At 34.1% G+C, this 24,229-nt stretch overlaps 1 protein-coding gene across 1 annotated transcript in view; it reads right to left on the minus strand.

Moving 5' to 3' along the window:
- Nucleotides 1-23,991, minus strand: part of LOC106463366 (integrator complex subunit 6-A-like) — a 57,584-nt gene extending 33,593 nt beyond the window's left edge. Inside the window, exons 1-3 of the mRNA XM_022390847.1 lie at nt 23,688-23,991; nt 13,631-13,735; nt 5,238-5,315 (exon numbers count right to left, since the gene is read on the minus strand). Coding sequence (XP_022246555.1) covers nt 5,238-5,315; nt 13,631-13,735; nt 23,688-23,804 — 300 coding nt within the window. The 5' untranslated portion in view covers nt 23,805-23,991. The remainder of the gene's footprint in view (nt 1-5,237; nt 5,316-13,630; nt 13,736-23,687) is intronic.
- Nucleotides 23,992-24,229: the final 238 nt, after the last annotated feature.

Below are 24,229 nucleotides of genomic sequence, written 5' to 3' on the forward strand. Positions count from 1 at the left end.
ATATATATATATATATATATATACAGTAAAACCTCAACAGTGAAAGCACCCTTCCGACTGTGTCCATATACCCTCTATAACAAGGTGCCCTTAATATCAAAAATGAGCCACAAAAAGCTGGATTCCATATTGACAATAAGTTTCTTAATTTTAAAGCCCCCATTTTGTTTGGTGTAAGTAAGCAGCATTTTTGTGTATACTGTACAAACACTAAATAAATAAAATAAAGAAATATACATCTTTTTAAATTTATTTCTATTCCATAGGTATAAAAATACATGTATATGTAAAAAGTTACCATGCATTTGTACATCACACACATTACATCATTAGCACAAATACGTGTATAGAAACTTATACTCTTATTCTTTACGTCATTGGTTATGTGTTCACTTGGTAAAAAAAAGTCTTCAATAGATGATTGTTTGTCACATTTACACTGGCTGTATTGCAACTGACCCTCGAGAGCCATGGCAGTGTCTCAAATGTGGAATTTATCCGGCTTATGTATCCTACAGTGTTTACAATAAGAATTTCACAGAGTAATAAGATTGCACTTTGAATCTGTGAAAACATTTATTACAGTACACGGTTCGGAGCTGATTCAATAAACATAGCAAGTGTTTGAATATTGGTCCTCCTTCTGGGGTGTTTATAATTTAGCAGTATACCACATAAGTATTCAAAGATATTTGTTCACATAATTATAAAATCTTATTTCCCTTTCAGGAAACTTATTCATCAACCAATAAATACTCTTTATTCACAAATGCTTAAATTCTAGTTATTTGTATTAAAACATAGAAGAATAAATAAAAAAATACTTCTAAAAACAAAGATTTTGAATACTTAGTGTTTTGAGTAACAGCAAAGTTATTTAATAAAATTTTGAAAATAACTCTCTAAAAGGTTATGATGTGCACTTTAACCTGCCTGCAGCTAAAGGGTTAGCTGCCCACTTTATCGTGTGCCCGTATAGAGAACGAGACTAAAGACACTGCCCTTAATCTGGAATATCGAGGTGCCCGTTACTACAAGATTTATTTTGGTTATAAATAGTAGAAAAAAGAAAGAGACTGAAAAGGCCTGCCCTTAATGGCATGGTGCCCATTAACTCTACAAATATGGGATCCACCTAGCTCATAAGCACGAAAGTAACTATGAGAGTAATTGTACTATAATTTTTGATAATGTGTACCTATTTTTACAACAGTTGCAGATTATTAGTAAACATTACAAAGCTTTCATACACAAAATATCAGGTTTTTAAATTAAGTATTAAGATTTGCTCATGAATTTGTTTATTTCAGAATGTTGACTATCCAAAGTGCAAAGTAATTTTGATTTTAAGATTAAAAATAACTTTCTTTATCTGAAATTTATCAAGTTTCATTTGCATAATCTCTATATCCTTCTAGATAATCATCAAATGTTTTTTTGAATAAAACTTTATGTTTAATATATTATCTTATGAATGTTAACTCTATATGGTGTTGGTCGATTTGACTGACCTCGTAACCATCATAAAACTTGGGAAATAATCTAAATTACAACAGGAAACCACAGATGTTTATTCTAAGTAGCTTAAGTTATGTAACAGTATACATATATTTATATTTATTAATTTTTGTTTTATTGTTCTTTGAACTGTGTCTGGCTAAAAATACCCTGACACAAGTTGAAAATCATGTGGCGCACATGCAGCTCATGTTACCATATCGAATAGCATAACACAGAAGCTGCTGGCGCATATACCCCATGAAGATTTTTATTATTTTTCTTTCATTATCTTACCTAATAAGTTTCTATTTTTCTATTTTAGTTACTTTTATAATAGTAAATAGTGAAAACAAATAAAAAGTAAAAACTTCATAATTAAGTATCAAACATTTTTGTTTTCAGTACAGCTTTATATTTTATTTATTTTCTTTACTGTAAAATAATACTTGATTCTCCAGGTTGTAGGTAACTAATCAAAGTATAATGAAAATAAAGTTTGGAAATGCAAAATAAAATGTATAGTATTGTTAATACTGTTCACAAAATTTCATAAAATAGTAGTTCGATAAAACTTTGAATGTAAGTCTATAAATGTGATGACATGTCCTTTGATCCCTACCCATATAGATAGGTTTACTCGAGGTTCCACTGTATAAAGCACAAAAAATCTGTGTCTGTCTGTTTGTCCATTATCTAACTACTCCTAGGTCACTGAGCCAATTTCAAACAAACTTTGTGGGATCATAATTTGCAACGAGAAGCATGTTAATGGGGGTTCACAACCCCTCCACTCACCGTTACTGATGTTATTGAGCATTTACTATTTTTGACATAAGTTAACATTAACTACATTCATAGATGGCGCCACATTCTCATACCACACAAAAAACTTAAATTTTCCATAATGCAACACACACAGGATGGGGAGGAGGTCACATAAATGTCTCGTATATCTTAGAGAGTATGCTAGCACTCTTTATAGAGGAATGCAATGAAAAAAATGGCCACCACTACTGCAGTACTACATACATACATACTACAGAGCTGACGTTTCTACTCCAACAGCCACCATAAGGCTGATATGAAGAACTGTTTCTTGAGTTATACCCATTTCTTACTTTGGCCCCTGACCTTTCAATTTTCACCTGTAACACACTTCTTCAGCCAGTGACCATTAAATAATTAATCATGTGAAACACTGTGGAAGGACATTAAGACCTGGGTGTTGAAAGCAGGTAACAGAAAGCACCCCTACCGCTACTACTTTTGCCACTACCTTTTCCTACAAAGTCACCCTGACCATCACATAGTGTATACCATGTTTTAAGCATATACATATTGAATTCTTAAAGCTTATATAAAACTTTTGGTGAGGTAATAATAAATACCTTAATAATCTGTTATGTTATAAATAAATTATGTGAAAGTTAGGATTTTTGTGTTATTTATCCTAGCATCCACCCCCCACATGTTTTTTTAGGTTCATAATCTGGAAAAAGGACAGGTACATCAGCTTGTAATTTACATACATCAGTTCAAAGGCCTTCAAAGAACTCAGACAACAGCAGCAACCAGGGACACAGTAAGGTTACAGGTTTAGTACTGTGAAGTCTGGAACATTCTTTGAAGCTCCAAGTTCAAGTAGTGATAAAAAACAACAGGATAAGTATCAAATTCAATGTGCTAAATGAAGGAGCAAACAACTCACTTGTCACTAATATTGAATAAAATTAATACACTGTTACAAGACTCCAGATCGGTCTCATGAATGCAGTATAACATCTCACTGCTACCACAAAATATAAAAGATTATCAAGATTTGAATGATTACTGCTGATAAGCTTTGTAACACAAATGAAGAGCCCACTCTGACCTTTACAGGGGCATAGTCTTTGGTATAAAACATCTATCCAGGTACTGATACAGTGCTGTCCACAAAATAATTTTAGTTCATCAACAGCATGCACTTCACTGATGGGCAGAGGTAAGTAAGAGAAAAGTACATTTTCTAAGAGAGATACTTCAAGTCATGTGTCAGATCAAGTGCAAAATAAATTCTAAACAAGAAAGTTTCACACAAGTGTACAAGAGAACGTTTCCCACAAAATCAAAAGATAGCACAGGGCCACCTAGTAATCTTTCACCTCAATATATACAAAATGAAAGAAATAACATAATCATTGTGTTGATGGTACGACAGGGTCAATCTGGTGCTGTTTGCACTAACCTACATTAAGCTTTCACTTTGAATATCGATGATCTGGGTCTTTTTCAGAAAGACCTTTACAAAGCATGAACTAAATTAAAGACTGTAGCTGTAACATCTGCAAAAAATGAAGCCATGGCTGTGCTATCATGAAGTCCTGGTACAGTGTCAGACATATCCTGTAATAATGCAACTAGGATCCAGACTGGGAGATATACACAGATATTTAACAGACCACTCCTTGGTCACACAAATTTCAATTAGTTTATTATTTTTGGGAGTCATGAAACTAATTGATTAAGTTGAACAACCTTGAATTAATCAAAAATCATAATACAATATCTCAATTAGTTGGATAGTTGGAATAATCAAAAATATCAATAATCAGAAACACTTAATTTGAATTAGTTGATTATTTTGTGATACTAATCATTTCTTAATTACTTGTGATACAAGTAATTGATTATACTAATTAAATGAATTAATCACCCAGCTTTAAACCTAAATGTCTCACAATTGAGTAAGCTGAAATTGTACTTTGAGCCTTTCACTATACAATACAAACTTACATGGAAATTCAGGGCATTGAATGTTTACTAGATCTGGATACTAAACCATAAAAAACCAGTGAGAAACTCAGAATTAATTCAAAACCTTGGAAAGCATCAGCCCTTGTTTCCACTCAAAAAATATGTCAAGCATAAATCACAAAGATAAGTATGTCTGCAGCAAAGAAACTTCACATTATAAAACATCCCAGGTCAAATATCCAACAAACCTGATGACCAAGCAACCTGGGCTACAGACTGGGACAAAGCCCCAGAAGAAAAGCACTAAAAGAACAAGAGTAACTAACTGAAAGGTAACACTGCAATCCTGGAAAGAAAACTTTTGTGATAAGTGTTGTACAAAAGAAAAGGAAAATCTTGATGACACATACCACTCTTGAACTAATGATGACTAGAAAGATGAATATCTATAACCTGCTGACTGCAAATTTCAGGTGATGACAAAGCCTTGTCGAAACGTTGTACATTTGCTGTTATGTTAAACTTATATTAAAGTTTTTCTTCATTACCCATTCAAGCTGTCTGTGATGACAGACTCACCTCTGAGATAATCAGGAATGAAGAATACAATGGGGGAGGGTAGATGGATTAGAAGGTAGAGAAATGAAAGAAAGGTTTAAGTCTTGGTAAAATTAAAAGTCAATGTTAATTTTTTCTTAGTTCTTGTTCTATATATCCTGTGACTTTATGCAAAAGTACCAATGCTTTGCTGAAATATAAATATTTATATTTGCCTAAAATGTAACAAATGGATACGATAGAAAACTTCAATCAACTGGAACAATGGTCTTGCGTTTAGATAAATCTCCATTAGATAAAAGCTAACTAGCTAGGCCAAGGAGATCCTATATATTTGGAAAATTTAGTTTTCAATTCAACATACATGTAGAGTGTAGTCTGTTATCTAATGTGACAAAATACTTTTCACTTTACAACAGCAATATTGTTTAGCATTTCTTTACCTTTACGTGTACAGGAGGTTCTTCAAACGTAAGCAACATGTATCTGTCTCCCCTGCTGGCTGAGTCTCTCTGTCTTATCTGAAAGAAATATTTAAACTAATAATTATTAAAATATTATTTTTTTAATATCATGGTTCACATTAAACACTTGCCATTTGCGATTAGTTTGTAATATTGACATAAGCAAAATATTTTCATTTTGCCTTTGTGGCTAATGGAAAAAACAATGATGAAATCAAAAGAATGGAAATTGAACATTTACAAATAATTTTCACACATTGTACAGTAGTTATATCATAATTCCTGTGTGCAACCATAGGTCATGTCAAGATCAACATCATGCTACACAAATTATGAATAACAAACAATAATAAAGCTTTAGTGTGTATGAATCCAGTATTGTGTAATAGACATTAGGATACCTAAAACATCATCAAACAATATTTTGAAATATAATCCATCAAACACAATACTGTACAATTCTGCCAGTCAAGTTTCTTTGTCACATTTGGGGTGGAAAACTATGTAGATAAACATGTATTTGCAAACCTTGTAATTAAACCATCTGAGCAGTGATGAATAAAAGCCAGTTGTGTTTATGGCCCTTTCTTTGGCAGATGCATTATTACTGATTATTTGAAAAACATGATTATACTTTACTGCACAATTAGTTCTGAAATTTGCACTATCATAGCAACTGTATATATGCACAACTAACATGCAAAAATTAAATTTTTACTTCCTTGTTCTACCCATGTTATGTGATATGTAACTGTTGGCCAATGAATTCAAAGACTTGGCTACTGCTGATTTTCTGTCAAAAGTAAAGATCTCATGAGAAAATTCTGAACTCAAACTTCAGAAGCAATAAAATGCTTAAATAGAAATTTGTTTGTCCAATGTTTCAATAGATTATTTTTGTTGGCATTCGTTTGGTAAACTCTCAAATGGGTTAGAGCTATGTTTCTGTTAGTTAAGTAAAATATACTACAGAAATGAGGGAGGTGCAACTTCTCAAGGATGATCTTAGTACTATTTTACTTTTGTTCTGATCTGATACACAACCAGTCAATACCCACTTTCACTAATGCTAACACTCAATGCACAGATATGTTCTGACATTTCATCTTTATATTTGAAAACTATATGAGAACAAAAGATTTTGAAAATATGGGCTAGGCTAAAGTTAAGATAGTTTTATTTTTTTAACAGGGTGAATGACTTATGGAATGAGTTGCCATTGGCAGTAGTGGAGGCTAGAACTTTATAGGAGTTTAAAGGAAATCAATGATTTCCTGAAAAGTAAGGGTGGATTTACATTTTTACTTTTTCAAGGTTGGGTGTTCATGAACAGCATTGAAGAACCAAATGGTTCCTTGTTTCTGGAAATTATGTTAAAAAACAAAGAGCAGTTATTGAAATCAAACACAAATTACTACTGTGAAGTATGTAGGAGTTATTACAAGCTTGTTTGTTGGATGCTTACAAAAGAATTAATAAAGGTACAAATAACAAAATTAAGCATGCATAGTTTAAATCTGTATAATTTTCAGATGAATCTCTGTACAATACAAGATATGGGGAGTGTCATTTTTCTGTTTGTTTCTTAAAAATTCACCTTTTATTTAAGTTTACAATAAATCATAGTGATGACTGACAATTTAACTTGGCACATAAAATATCTGTTTTAGGAACCATAGAGCTTTTGTACTGATGATTATGTATATCATCTTGAGCAAAAATAACCAACAGAACTTATGATTATTAGATCAATGATTTTCAATACTGAAGGTGAGATACGATACATTTTGGTAATGACACATACAAAATATACTTCAGCTTTATGAAGATGATACACAATAAATGCATTTCTAAGCAACAAACATGTCATAGTGAGCTACATGATTATGATTATAAAGCTAATATACAGTAAATGCAAGTCAAACAACTAACTTGTCAATGTGAACTACAGCAATGGTTAACTTTAAGTGACACATTCATAAATTAAACCTAAATTCCTTTTTACCTTAAACAGTTCCCAATTCATCAACAAACCACCATTTAAGGTCACCTTGGACATGGACTGGTAAATATTAGCATGATAAGATGAAAAATGTTATTGTTTAGAGCCAGTTATTTCTTAGATTTCAAGCTTTATTCTGATTCATTAACCTGTAAAATTAATTGTCATTGTCAACAAATAATTATGCTGGCTGAAGAAACTGGTGTAACTGAATTACCTGTGATGACACCATTCAAAACTAAATTTAAATATTTCTAGCTGCACATATGTTCCATAGATGTGTATACACATCTTTTAGATGGTGACTGAAAACTAACGTGTAAAAATTATCATTACTTGAAATGACAGGCAGAATTAATATTTATTCTACTAAACATCTTGTGATACAAATATTTTATTTTAAAATTACTTACCAGTGCTTTAGATTAATTAACAAGAAAACTGTACTTGCTAAATCATCAGATGACACAATTTCACTAGGAAGAGTATGTCACACAAACCATTTTATGAACTATTAGCTTTTCTATGACAATCACTAATTATACAATTAGCCAGGAATTTCTATTACTCAAAAAGGTTAATGCAATTTAGCACACTCTTAGTTTGCTCAGGTTTTTAAAAATATACAGTTTGGTATCTGGATTTAAGGAAGACACTCTTTATTGTACCCCCGTTGTAAGAAAAAATGATACTTGAAACAGCAGATCAGTGAAGTTATTAGCTAAGATTCAAAGAGCTTCTGAGGGAATTAAGGACACATACCACCAAGTTGATCTTTTGAAAAATTTTCTATTACATAAGGAATACATAGGAAGTTCAAAGCAGAATTCTATGAGGCTTAAATAAACAACTAGAATGATGAATATATGTAAACAGGTAACTTTATAGGACAGGATGAACTGTCTGGCACGATGGGCTGCACTAGCACAGGCTGTTAGCAGTTATGAAGAAACTTTAAAAATCTTGTTGTGGACTGTTAAACAAAAACTCAACAGGCAGTGCAGGAAGCATTATGCCAAGTGATTTATTTCTTGGTTCTCAGTACACATAATTATGACAATAATAAGTTGCATAACTTTTCTGATAAATTTTCGAAAAGGACAAACTTTGTTTCTTTTACTCAAATGCAAGAAGCATTTGTAATAAAATGTCAGAACACGAGATTGTACGCTGTTGGCATGCTACACATCACATGTTAAATTATTATAATGGCATGGCTTTTAAGAAAATCAAATCTTCTAGAATCATAAAAATAAGATGTTCAAATGCATTTATTTTTAGAAAATAAATAAATGGTTATGAAAGATATGGTTCTGATTGGGTTAAGGTGTCTATAGAAAAATAAAATGTTTGATAACATTTTCCAAAGGTCTTCTGACACACATATATATATATAGTTACACTGCTAATAGAAACAAGCTTATTCATTAGAGAGACTTTAAATGAACTGATCATGACAATTTTTTTAGCACATGAAACTGTGATGAAATAATTTCTCACTCAGGGTGTCAGACATTTAATTTGGGGAAAAAAACTTTATTTCAGACTTTTGAAAGTGTGAAAGATATGGTTAGCACTACTGTCATACATGTACATTTAGATGCTAGTGATTGCATTATCACATCCGACATTTTGTATGAAGATCAAATTTTACAGTAAACAAGTCTCAATTGTCCAATTTTAGATGAGCCTACTTTAACAAGTTACAAATGGGAAAAGGGTAAAATAAATTGGGAAAATTCATATTATTTTAGTTAAATATGCAAAAAATGGACTGTGTTCCCTTTAAAATTTTGCATTCTAACTAAAAGCTTATTTGTAAATGGATGGATAATAAGAGTTATTAATAAATGATAAATGTTAAGCTTTCAAGAATATGAAACTTAACAAAAAACAAACAAAACAAAAACAGTTGTAGTAGTGAAAAAAAGCTACTATTGAGATTCAAAGGACCTACCAAAGCCTTTTTTGTTTAAAACACTAAATAAGGCATTTTTTTATGCTTTCATGTGTGGTATATTTAGGTAACCAGCCATTATTAGGTAACATTAGTTTACCTTAGAGTAATTGGATAGGTCTACTTAATACCAGGAGGTTCAATAAGATACTTATTATGAAGTAGTACAGAATCTCCGAATAACTGAGTTTGTAAGAATGAAATAAAGAAACGGGACACATTGTAAAATACAAGAAAAAAACCTTTATTAATTCACAAGCACAGTGTGTGTGTGCTTGCTTTATGGACACAAGACGGTCACTTCTGCTGGATTAAGTAACTTCCTTTCTAAACTGATCAAGCTGACATCATCTACCAGACTGTTTCATTTCAAAATTCTTTATTTTGTGGGCATAGTAGGATTTATCCATAATGTCCAGCACTACCCACATGACTGGTCATTCCCATTGGAGCACAGGGGAAGCCATAACCTGAATATCATCTCAACTACCATTGATGGATGCTAGCTGTTAACCTTCTTGTAAAATGTCTAACATTACAGTGATGTAAAAAAAGGACAGGAAAGGTGTGACCTCAAAAGAATGACAAGGAACAAAGTTAGAACAACATCATTTAATGACTTTCTTCACCATGTGTTATGTGATGCTGTATATACACAGAAAGATAAATTTGGACTACTATACTAAAATAAAAAGGCAGAAATACAAGGTATATTTATATACATGTATACATATTCAGACTTTCAGACATTTTAATAATAACTTTATTGTGGATAAACATTAACATGGTTAACGCTTACAAGCAAAATTATTTTATTGAAGGAGAACATTTGAATTCTAAACCATACAATTTGTTAAAAGGTGGGAAAGAACTTAAATTTAAACTTATTTTATAAGAGAAAATTGTTTTGGCAAAATTTAGGAAAATTATGAGCATAACATTTTTAGAGTTAAAATGAATAACTCAATTTATCATGTTTATATTGTTACCGCAGCCATCTTCACTATCATGGCACAATTAAGTCTTATTATATATCACTCCTCACCTCTATTATCTGCCATAATATACTGATAATCAGACATGAAAATCTTATTGAACACAAGGCTATATTTCATTCAATAACTTTTTGGGGAGCTTTTACACACGTTTAGAACATGACAAGCTTTCTCTCATCTTCCAGTTGACCATTCCCACCAAGACCAAAACTTGGAAGTAAGAGGAAGTATATGTTAAGAAAGAATACATATATTGAAATATAAGTGTATCAAAGACATCAAAATGCAATATTCTTCTTCTACAGGAAATACTAAATGACTGAAAGCTCAAATTGTAATATAGATTACAAAGGATAAAGTACTCGGATGTTCCAAGAGCATGTTAAAAAACAAAAGACTACCACAAGCCAAACTAGTGTCATATGGAAACAGAATTTATATCTTTTTAAATTTCCACATGCCTTCAAAAACAGTTTATTTTGAACAAAATTTTATTTGCCTAAGGATTCTACTTGTAACCTAACAAGTCCCTAAGCTTCTATCCCAGTTAGTGGTCTGGTAAAATTCTATTAAATTAGACCCTACTGGTCTGTTGAAATAGTGGCATGAAAAGTTAGAAATACAAACTTGAATATTTCGAGTAAGAGTAAAGTTTTAGAAGACATGATTCAGATTTTTCTTTGAAAAAATATTTTTGTGTAACAATTCGCCTGATGATAGATCGTGTATGTGCTGTTAATTATTATAATCATATTTTTTTCATATGTGAAAGACTACATTTAGTTTGGTTAATTGTTAAAGTAGTTAAAGAATGACCTCACTGACCTTTTATCACCTTGTTTCTTTTTTCTATTATTTAAAAATGTAAACTCCACTCCATCTTATTACAAAAATACCTGCCAACTTAAAGAGTAAATATGTTGGTACATGAAAAACCATCAAGCTATAAACAACTGATGAATGATGCCAAGACTAGTTCACATAACTTTTGAACAAAAGCAATGCTATAACAGATATTCTTATTCAGACTGGAAAAAGATACTTGAGCAAAAGACAACATTCAATCAAAATAGCAGAATCCATGAAAAAAGGTAGAAAAAAAGAAAACGGGACTACATGGACTAAAGAAAGACTCATCTTATCAAGAAATTTCCAAATTATCAAATGGGCAGTTTATAATCCAGAGACAGATGAAACAGCAGTATAATACATGAAATATTTGTCACTGTTTACATATCAAATGAAGAATTTCTTACAAGGAATAATGTACTACAGCTATCATGAACAGAGTAGTTAGAATTGATGGACTGTGCTAAAGGGCTTCCTTTATAAGATATCACAAACAAACCCTTCAAAACTGATAATAAATAAATTTGTAAAGTGATGAGACAAATAGCTTTAATAGAATGGAATAAGCAATATCGATAAATGTACAAATATTATAAAACAAAACAAAAACATTCAGAACCAGGTCAGATTGATATTAATCAGATGACAACAAAAACATGAAATGGACTGGCCACTTTATATCAGGCTGAACTACATTCTGCTATAATATTAACACGAAGTTCTCAAGATGCTAGAAAATATCTTGTTTCAATGCAGTCCATTCATCAAAGAGAATTAATTCACAGATGTCAGCAGAAGATTGTGGCAAATGAAGTTTTATGGTTCATCCCAAAGATGTTTAATTGTTGCTTTGGATTCTGTGATTGATCTAGTCAAGAAAGATGGCTGAAGATGCTGTCATGTTCTCTGAACTCATCTTGGACAGTATGGAAATAATGGATTGTCACACTACAATCTTGAAAGGGCCCTCATTATAAGAGTGACGATGTAAAAATGTGCAGTGGACATGATAGGCAATATTATTTGACACACTTTTGATGTTATTTGCCATACTAAAAAAATCAGAGAACTCAAAACCTACCATAAAATAATTCCACACTACTACATCAATTCCAGCAACTTACTCTGTTAGAACAACATAAGAAGAATCAATTAGCCTCATGTAGTTTTTTCATATTTTAATTTATTGTTAATACAAAAATGAATGGAAGGTGATTTACCACATCAGATCACAAGCTTAGACATTCACTGCCCACATTTTATTCTCTGAGCACCAGTGAAGATGAGTATTCCTGCTTTCATCTGAAATAAGTGGTTTTGTTGGCAGCCACATGACAGTTTTGTAAAATTTCTCACATATCATGGTTGGTGGTGGTGGTGGGTGGGGGGGGGTTAACTTTAGACCACTGTTGAAGTAATTAGTCAATTGGGGTACAGTCTGAGCTCTATTACAGTTTACAAGCTTGTCCAACTTTTTGCTCACTTTGTCAACAATGGTTAGAAACTACAGTATTTTCTCTAATGGACTCTGATAATAAATTTTTTCTTTCTTTAGAAAAGTAATTATAAAAAGTATGTTTGATAATGATGCTCCTTCTAAATTGATACTCACTACTGTGATCCTTAGAAAGTCAGTGAGATCCTTATTCTTACCCACTGTCTTGCACTTACAGTGCTCAAGTAAATACCTGCAACATTACATGATCAGTCATCTTTGAATATTTAAACAAATGGGAGTGTTGTGCAAATGTGTGTAGGTGTTCTAATGAATTGGTCAGTAAGCATAGGTCTTAGTGGATAAACAAAAATTTAGGTCAAATGATCAAATAAGTAAAAATCTAAGCCTCTTAAAACCACACCAAAATCTCAAACAGCAAGACACAGATGAAGTACATTCAAAGAAATGAAGTCATTAAGAACCAAAGAATTGAGTGCTAAAGGCATAACCAAATCTAGAATTGACTTTGATGTTATTAATGGGGAAATAATTGCCCAAAACATAAAAAACTTTCTTTAGTTTCATGTCATTCATAAATTGTTGTTTGCCCTCTAGTAAAGTATGTAAATAAAACATGTTTTCCATATATGGTAAGAAATATCAAGTAATCTTGACTATCATGTGCATTGCCTAAATTGCTACATTTTACATGTCTCTAACAAATACATTTACCCATCCCTCTACTACAATTCTTTTTCAGAACAGTCACTCAAGAGCAAACAAAAATATTTTAATTTAGGTATCACCTGAACAGGACATATCTGAGTATGAGATCAAGATTATCAAAGCACCCAAACTAAAACTACTTACATGTAGTTCTTTACAACCATATACAATATATCTAGTTTAAAACAGCAAACACCATAATATCAACTAAACCATTCCACACATTTATAACTTAATACAGATCATTCAGCTAAAGAACAAGGATGAACCTCTACTTGAGAGCTTTAATTAACTACTCTTGAAATTCAAGTTTGTATTTCCAAAATTTTTATTCCACAACAGACAGGTTAGAAACAGACAGATTATAAAAGCCTCTAACAATTGTAAACACCTAAAACAAGTCACCTCTAGTTCTTCTATGTTCCAGAGGAAACATGTCCAAATCTTTGGGCTTCTCTTTTGTAGTTCAAATTTCTTAAACCAGGTATCATTCTGGTAGTCTGTCAGCATCTTTCCAGTGTGTTGATATCCTCCTTGTAGCAAGGAGACCAAATTGAAAACATTATTCGAAATGTGGTCTTTTCCAGTTTATAAAAACCTTTTACACTAAAATTAAAAGTTTATTCAGAACCCTTTCACTTTTTTTTCCACAGCTAAATGATCCGCACATTTGTCACCACCCATTCAGTTTTTAACCACCCATATAATATTTTGTTCACTTCTCTTTTCTTTATCATTTTATAAACAACTATAATTCCTAAATTATCCACTTGTGCAAAACCATATCAAAAGCTACTTGAAATTCGAGGTAAACAACAACAATCAAACCTTATCCAAAAAAAAATAGAAGCTCCAGCAAAATCTTCTAAAAAGTTGGTTAGACAAGAAAACCCCCCTTTTTAAAACAATGTTGTGTTTCAATTTATTAAATGTTATATTTTAAATGCCCTGCTTCCAACAGAAGAAGCTAATATAGTTCTAAAATTTCCTGAGTTCCTTCTTGACCCCCTTTTTAAACAGATTATTTCTCCACTGTTAAAAAGTTTTTGAAAAACAAAAGTTAATGCCCAACCATAGTCTTAAGAAACTGCTTCAATTGGTTTATGATAAATTTCATCAGGCCCAGAAGCACTACTCTCAAGCTTACCAAAACTAATTTCTTCAACAAAAACAATGTAAAGTAAGTTTCTTTCCACCTTTAAAGAAATTGGCCAGTTTAAGAATTTCTTCTTCATGTATAAAAAATGCAATAAAAAAAGTTACCAACATTAGCTGTGTTCCTTTCTTCCAAGGTTCCCATAGATATAATGTCTTTTTTTCTGTAGTTTATGTATAAGCATAAATTTCAAGGTTCGAGCTAAAAGTTTGTAGTCCCTCTTTGCTAGAACAATATCTTTCTCAACATCTTATTTTAATAAACCGTAACATTTGCCATTTTACTAATGAACATCATATTCTTATAAAAATAGTATTTTTACTTTCATTAATACTGTCCTTTGAACCTTTGGAAATACAGTCCCAATTTACTTGACATTTAAAGGAGTGTTTTAAATTCTATTACCTATTCATTACAACTGGTGAATTTTGAAAAGTTGAATGTCTGAAAGTTAACATTTTCCTACACTGTAAATGCATTTTCAATAGATTCTTACCTTTGATCACGCAATGGCCTTTCTCGTCTTGTGCTGCCTTCTACTTGCACAATTTTTGCTCACCACTAGCTTTGATGCTTCCGCCTATCCTCAAATGATTTTACATGGTATAGCTACACTGTAGTGTACAAATTAGCATGCAACAACCCTTTTAGCACAGCTGACTCCCTCTATATTGTAGAGCACTCTCATCACTTCAAGATTAGGCAAAAAGATGCACTGGAAGTGGAGAGTATAGGTGGGAAGTGTGAAAAGAGGTAAGTATCTATTGGAACTACATTTTCAGTGCAGGAAAATGTTACCTTATGATACAATACCTTTCATCTACTCACATAATAGCTAGAATCCTACATTGATTCCCACAGTGCAAAAGTTACCTGGATGAGCACTCTTTGGAAGGTGCCCAAAGAGAACTCATGTAGTGTGACACCCTAATGTATTGGGTCACACTTGAGGGAGACTGAACTCCATCTGTACCAGGTATACTATTCGCCTATTGTCAAGATACGTGGAAAAGATGCATGTCCAAGCCGTAATTGGACATGCCAGATGGTGTAGAGTGGCTAGTGTGTATTAACTTCAGTCCAAAACCAGATGGCAACAGGTATTTGTCTTCTGGTTTGCAGTAAGAGAATGGTCCCAACCGTCTTCATTTCAAAACCTAGAAGTAGAAGGCAAAAATAACTTCTGTTCCCATGATACAGCCAGGTCAGATTTGTGCAGACCTAGTACACAACCAACACCAGGCCACTTGGGAACTTGACACCTGAATAACAGTAGGAAAAGTGAATGCAAACATGGTGGGTCAACACCAGTCCAAAACTAAATGGCATTGGGAATTTTTTGTCCATTTTGGGGTAGGAGGAAGGTCCCTACCAACTACATGTGTGAGGACTTATATTGGCTTATCCTCTAGCAATCCAACACCAAGCCATTCAGGAACCAATATCCAGGGAATGGTAGGATGGGGGAAAACTAGTTGGAGGGATGAACTGTATGTGGTGGATTTATCCAGTTGAAGAACAGGCAGCATCAGGTATTTATCTTCAGGTGTGTGGTAGGAGAAGAGTACTCACCATCTATATCAATAGAACACCACCACCCTACTCTCGACTGAAAGGAATTGGTTAAACTCAGTAGGAAGCTTCTGTAGTCCACGACCACAGCAGCTAGGAACTGGTTAGTGGCAAGGACTCCCATAATCCACTGGGAAAGGGGGTTAACAATGCAATTGGGAGTCCATATAACAATGCAGCACTGGAAGACAGTGCAATGGGTGACCATGAAAACCCTGTTTTAAAGGGTCCTGGTATATTCAACTAAGACTGGAAGAATGGGCAGTGATCCTAACACTGCTTTACTTATGATAGTCCATGAGTTGGTATGACTGATACAGCATTATTTATGAAGCAAAATACTGTGAGAAAACCTTCAGCAGTTTTGTGGAACACCCCATCTCTTCAGTGAGCATTATAAACCTGGACAGCTTTATGGTGTAGATTTACATTTAAGTATACCTGGAAAGGCATCACTTGCCACAGAGCGGGTTCTACGTTAGGAGAAAGGGCCACTGTAAAGGAAGAAATAAAAAAAAGCAATAACTTACTCTGTCAAGAGTCAAAATGAGGTATGGAGAATGGTAACAGGTTGCAAGACATAGACAGATGAGGAGTAGGCAGTCAAATGATGCAGTTAATGGGAAATAAGAGTGTAAATTTTAGATCACATCAGCCTTCACTATCTCTTCCAATGGATGACAGAAGTGGGCAGCCAGGGAAAGGGTGAGATGACAGATCTGGTGGGAGGAACATGGAAAATTCAACAAGAATCCTCAGATAATGAAGCATGAGTGAGAATAATTCATTCTGTAAGGGTGACAGGAGAAAGATCATGGGTAGAGGAGGAATCCTAGGGTACAAAAAGATGGGAACAAGAACCATGGAGGGAAGCTATGCAAGCAACATGACAACACAGAGCCCTTACCAGATAAGAATGATGATACAGATTAGGCTTGGAATACTACTGAGAGATGGAGGGGAAGGAAATAGGAGTAAAGGTGATGTTCCTTTCACACGCTGCTGATGTCTTTGGAAAAAACTACGATCTGGATAAAGGAGGACATAGGTATGGTGATAAAGAAAATGGGACACATCAATACCAAGGAGACAAGATCTACGATGTCCACACATGAAAAAGAGTAAGAAATGCATCTTGAGGGAGAGGTGATACAAAGAGCAAGAGGTCAAAGATTCAAAGCAAGAAAGGGTAAGGGCATGTAGGACAACACTGAGATTCCAATCTGGTAAGGGAACTGGGTGGGGTGGACAGATAAAGAAAAAGGAGCAAAACAGGAGGGAGAGGACAGGAGAGGATAAAATATGATGAAAGGGTATTGGACATGGTCGCTTTATAGCCCACAATGGTAGAAACAGATAAACCAATGTCAAAAAGTCAAGTAAGAAATCAGAGAGGTGGGGAACACTTGGTTTGGAAGATGAGAGGCCATGGTGCAAAGACCAATGACAGAAAATGTCCCATGTATGCTGGTAGAACATCAAAGAAGAGGAGACTGAGCAAGAAAGAAGGAAGGCAACCTATGTAGAGAGTCTGAATCATCTTGCAAAGGATTGGACAAGACCTATGCATGAAGACAGTGTAGTTACAGTGAGATGAAATACAGGACTGATATTACTCGAGAAGAGATCAGGAAAGTGGAAAAGGTATGAGATGAGATGATTGAATGAGGTTCAACACTGGAAACCATGGTTTTGCAGGCCAGAATGGGGAGATGAGAAGGATCCAACATGGAGTGGTTTGTATAAGAGAGGGCACACAGGGAAGAAGACAGATGGGAGAATAAGCATACAGGTAAAGATTGGTAGAATCCTAACTGAAGGATCCACCACTAAAGCCAAAGGATGCAAAACTGGAGACCAAAAGAGGGAAAGTTTTGCAATGAGCTGGGAGCATAACCACTGGAATACTTGAGGAGCAAGAGACCATTCCATCGGCAAAATTTTGTCAAGACGGGATGGTCAATCTGCCACAAGATTCAGAGCACCTAGGATGTGAAAAGCAAGAAGACAGTCCTGCTGAAATTGGGTCAAGAAAAGAAGATCCAGTTTTCGATAGCCAAGTGACTGTGGTTTGATGCCTCCTTGAAGACTGATGTAAGAGATAACAGTTGAATTGTCCAAATGGATCATGACCAGGTGGTCCCGTACATCTAGGAGTTCCAAAAGGTTAATGTGTAGAGAAGATTCGACCATCAACCATCTCCTAAAAATCCAAAAACACTCCCCATCCTGTAAGATGTAAAGAGATGCAAATCAGGATGGGGAGGAGGTAGAGGAACGCTTGTTGAGGTGTCTCTGTCAAGTCACCAGGCAAAGTTGACTTGTAGGGAGGAAGATGGCAGAATCCAAGGAATCCTGAATGAGATTCAATTGATTGTGCAGTATCCAGCGAAGGTAACATATGTATATAACTCAAAGGGCCAAAGGATTCCATGGAAAACCAGGTGTCCAAAAGAGAGAGAGCCTCATATGGAAGAAGAGAAGACTTAGCTTTGGAAAATAAGAACTCCACTACCCTCAAATAAAGAGAAGGCTAGGTCCTGCTGAGGTAGGTGTTGAAACACACTCCCAGATGAATAAGAAACTGTGGGGGGGGGGGGGCAAGATAAGACTTTTCCAGTTTGACAAACCATGAGTCGCCTCCTATAGGAGGAAATTGTTATGGTTGTAAAAGGCTTGTTGGGAAGAAGCTAAAAGGAGCCAGTCATCCATATAATGGTGAAACCGCATACCTTAAATGTGACTATGGCAGGCAAAGGCTCTGACCATGTGACAGAAGACACATGCCAACGATGCCAGAGAAAAGGGTAGAGTGCTGAACTGAAACACTGGCCCCATGAACAAACCAAAGGTAATGACTGGATACTGGAGAAATTGTGATATGAATGTACGCATCCAAGACATCGACCTTGGTTATTCATAGATTTGGAGATAACAATCCTCATAGGGCAAATAAAGGCTTCATGGTGAACCATGGGAGGTCAAGAGGAACTGGTTGAGGTTGGAGAGATTGATAACAGGAAGCCAATCCCTGGTCTTCTTGGGAACAATGAATAGCCAGGAATAAAAACTTGGAGAAGGGTGAAATACTTGTTCTATAGTGTCCTTGTTCAAGATATCTTGAACTTCCTCAGAGAGAGAGGCTGGCATGAAAGTGGATCCAGAGCAGGGGGAAAGAAATGAGACATGGGGATAAAGGAGGAGGAGCAGAAAACAAAGATGTGGTCCATCTATTAGAACTAGAATAACCTAATTGTCTATGGTGGAAGGGCACCACAGATGTGCAAACCTGGCCAACTGTACACTGATGGGATAGTCACCAATGAAACTGGCATCAGAAAATATGACTATGGACAATTTGATAACTTGCCACAGAAACCTGGGAAGGTTGCACTGGTAGAGGGTGAGACATAGGAACAGGAGCAGAAGAGGATTGGGAAAGACAAGAAACAAGGGAGGAATGTTAATACACAGCCTCCACCCAAGACTTTAAAGTATCAGGAATATCTCCAAATATATACTGGTGCAAGAAAGGAGCCAGACAGGAGATAATGTAACTAGGAAGCAGACAGATGAATGTGTGACAAGAGGACATCCTGCCAAGGAGATCCCAACAACAAATGAGCCATGTATGAAAGCTGAGGAAGTGCACCAATGTACAAAAAAGAAGGGTACTTGTATCTGCCAAAACCCTAACAAGAGGAATGGTAGATAGCTACAGAAAGGAGGTAAATGGAAGAGAGATAATTGAGGATGGTAGTGAGGGTGAGACGGTGATGAGAGAAATGGGCTGGGAAAAATCATAGAGTAGTAGCAGGATTGGAGTCCCATGCCTGAATTAGAGATTCTAAGGTATGAGAATCTAAATACAGAAATTCTAACCTATGACATGACAAAGCATTGGATCAGTCAAATGTGGGAGCCAAGGTATACCTGCACCTGAATGTAATTGGGTAATAAACAGTTCAGCATGAGGGGGGAGAACTAAATAATGTAAGACACAGGAAGGAGACAAGAGGTAACAGATCTGAGAAATCATTGTCCAAAAATGCAGACGAAGAATGAAGTAGATTAAGATGGATAGAATAGGAAGGCACAGTAAAGGCATGAGGTGGAAAAAGGCTATCCAAATCTTCCTCTTTAGGAATAGATTCTGCAGGAATAGGAAGATTGAACTATGGTTCTGGAGATGTACCTGGCTACACGATAGACTCTCACCTGAGACCTCCTCCAATGAAAGTGTGGAACCCGAACCCACAGAAATAGTAACTGTTGTTGGATCAGTAGTGGCAGAATTCATAACAGAAGCTATTGTAGTGATACAAAATTGAGAGTTCATTATGTGGCAATAAAAGAAAAGAAGTTTTCCATAAAACTTTTTAGCCAAAAAAAAAAAAGAGACAACAAACTCAAATTGTCAGTACAGTAGTATTTAGTGAAATTACACAGGACAATACACACACAAAAAAATCCAAGCATGATTGCACACTGGAATGCCAAACTGAGAAGTGATGAGAGTGCTCTACAGTATAGAGGGAGTCGGCTGCACTAGGAGGGTGTGTTGCACTCCTATTGGAGGGTTGTCACATGCTCATTTGCTTGCTACAGAGAAGCTATATCATGTGAGGACAGGTGTGGGTAATAAGGCTGGTGTCAAGGAAAAATTGCACAAATAGAGGGCAGCACTAGTCAAGAAAATCTTTTATGTGAGAGGAGATAAGGTATCATATTAAAAATACAAATTTTAGTTGCTTTTCCATTTGCAACCAATTTAAAATTATTAAAAACAAATTCTGTGACCTAATACATTCAAATTTATTATACACGAAGACTACCAGACTTATTCACTGATCATTCACTTTTGTGATAAACCAGTCACTTATTACAAACTACTACATAAAAGGGCAATTATTTTCTTACTAAAATTTAACAAGCACGTAACAAGAACTACAACTAACCATATTAGACTACTATAATCTTGTTATTCCTTAAATATTACAGAACACACCATTTACATGCAATTTTAGTCATGTGTAAGAGCATAACATAAAGAACTGTCTATAAGGATTCTGATATTAATATACTGTAAAATTAATTATGTTTTTAATTATGGGATTACAGAAATACCTTATCATACATCAATGACAAAACCCGATTCTAAAATTGTTGTTTTCTTCTACATTTTACCTAAAACTTTCAATCCAGATATGCAAATTGACTTTCTAGCTAAAATCAAAACTAATAAACTCTTTTATGAAAAGTACATTTAACTTGGGCTCTCAACTTACTGTGTACTGATTTCATATTGTAATTGTTTTTTATTCTACTATAACTTCGTAATTAACACTTAATGCCATATCACTTGTATACACATACATAAATACACACCACTTTTCCAAACAATAATTCTGTAATATAATGAATTATGATCATCACACATTTCATATTTACAAATTCAGAGTTGTTTGTATATCACAAATGTCATTTGAGTACATAATAGGAATAAGAACAAACCTTGAAAAACACAAAATATTAGGAATTAAGTTTAATTTAGTGATTGCTAACTAATCATGCTATAAGTTAAAGAGATGCCAATATCTGAACCATAAACTTTGGACAGACCACTCACATGGTTTGATCAGACAGTACAGAGCAATCACCAAAACATTACGTATGCTATTGTTGTTTAATTTTGATAAGGTAAATTAAAATATTGTAATTAACGTGCATTTATGATTTTCCACAGTAATTCCTGCACACATATACACGCACACCTCTGTTCCAGTGTTGCCAAGTCCAATTATAATAAGCAGAATTGGGCTTGTTTTTGTTTTTTTAAGTCACTTTAATTTTTTAAGAGTCACAGTTTTATCTTGAGGTTGCTTATTTGGTTATAGGAGTGGTTTCAGTGATTGACTGGGTAAATGAATAGCCTACACATCATTACAATCATCCTCTCTCCATTTCTGTTCAATCAAAAATATTCCAATTAAGCCTCACAACTTTCCATTTTGAGGGTAAGCCATAAAAAGAGCAGTATTGATAGTCAGTGCTGCTTATTTTCTTGCGAGACTAGGCAATACTGCTTTGCTCGTATGGTTGAGAGCCCTTTGTCTTGGTTAAATAAAACATTTTTTTAATGGAGATTTAACAATTGCTTCAGCAATACTGCCTCCAGTTTTTTGTTTTTTTGTGTGTGTTGTCTCTACCTTCATGAGATACCTTAAAATCTAACTTTATTTCATTTTGTAATTATTAGAAGCTCCATGTAATTAACTTCTGTTCACTCTGTTACCACATACATTTATTTCTTAAGAGTTCAAAGTGTATCTGGATCACTTTTCATTATTAATGTGGATTTGTGCAATAAAAATCTTCACAGTAAATGCTTTTCTAGAAATGGAAGAAATGTTATACTCTGTTTTAGTATAAGTAAATAATGTTTGAAGAACTTATGAAATGGTTTTCTCTTCAAAGGTATTTTTTAATATATTTTTATACATCTATAAAAAAAAAGGCAATTTAAGAAAATGTTTAATAGAATATATTAGAAACCAAAGAGTATGTTTCTGAAATTTCCAACTTTAAGTGTACAAATATTAATAAAAATCATACTTTTTTTTTGTATATACATCATACTGTTGTACTTTCAGGATTCATGTTGTAATCAGTATGATCACATCATACTGGTTGGAATTCCTGTAATTATGACAGAAAATTTAGTTTTGCTAGTCTTTCACAACAACAAAATAAATGGACTTCGGAACTGTCATAAATTATCATAGTTATATATCTGAATATTAAAAGCTCCTATATTTGAGATAGAACCCGTGGCACATGAAAATTGTTTGGTACATTACTAAACAGTAAAATTTGGTTAAATTACAACAGCTATATTAAAAATGAATGCGTTTAGAAGTTTAGTAAGCTCAATTCTCTTGAAGAGAAACTTCTTTAATTGTATTACACAATTTCTATTTGCGAGATCATTCAACAAGTTTAATCATGCAACAGTTTAAACAGATCTTTTCACACCAAGTGATTTTCAGAGTTCATTTACATTATTTCACGTTTATCAGTTATTAATCTGCAACTGCACAAAGATTTCATGCACCATGCAGAAATAAAAGTGGCAATTGTCAATAATGTTCTATTAAGTACAGTCCACCACAATCTTTTACTTCACAAAAAAGTTTACACTTAAAACTGAATAGTTGGAAATGTTTTTTTTTTTTTTTTACCAACATTACTATTCCCCAAGTTACCCAGTAATTTATATAAACCCTCTGAATATTTTGTTATAGCAAACTCGCTTGGTTATTTATCATAAGATTGAAATCAAAGATCAATTTTGCCTGTTCATTTACATAATGAGTTGAAACTTGAAGTAATATTGAGAGTGAGAGTCCAAGACAAATTATTTTAAAATTTCATACAATGCAATTTATCATAAGAAATATAACTCAACAAATCAGAATTGGCAGAATTAAATTTTAAAATAAACTCCCTTTTTTCTTCTAAGGTCTAGTTTACAAAACACAGCTGAGAAACAGCGCCATGCCAAGTAAACGTATTTTTATACAAGTTACACGTACGCAACGTGGTGCCTTAACACCGGCACCAATGACGACTGGTACAAGTGGTAGCGCAGGGGTAGCTGTATCTGCTGTCCTAACCTCCATTTCTTAAGCCTAAAATTTACACTACAGGAGCACAGGGCTACGTTAAGCCTACCTTGATAAAACGTTCAACGGCATCTTTCGCTACATCTAAAAGAGTAGGTCTAGCGCCAAGATAAGTTCTTTGATTCATAGACGCGCTAGTATCAACAAGAAATAATATAATCGTCATAGTGAAATGAAGTATTACGTGTTATTTAAGTGTATACAATCTAAAATTTGCAGCTTAACACTCATACGACTACTTATCATGGCGCCCATCCCAGCGCCTCCTTGTTCATTGCTCGTTCAGGGTTACCAACGCTGGTTGCCCACGTGATCTCGCTGGAATCTAACTTTATGATTGGCTACAATTTTAGCAGTCAAATTTGTACGTCACTAGGAAAACATATTCTACAAGTACTCAAGGTACCAGTCCGTTTTTCTCATTAGAATTCACGCGTCTCTCTATCACTCTTGTTCAACAAAATATAATTATTTCGTTATTGTTCATTTCTAGAAAACAAATGTAAGTTAAAAAATAATATCGACAATGATAAGCCAGTAGTTTTTGTGTAAAAATAATAACTTACGGCCATGAAAGAACCATTTAATTAA

The sequence above is a fragment of the Limulus polyphemus genome, unplaced genomic scaffold (genome assembly GCF_000517525.1).
Source record: "Limulus polyphemus unplaced genomic scaffold, Limulus_polyphemus-2.1.2 Scaffold1386, whole genome shotgun sequence".
Lineage (NCBI taxonomy): Eukaryota > Metazoa > Arthropoda > Merostomata > Xiphosura > Limulidae > Limulus > Limulus polyphemus.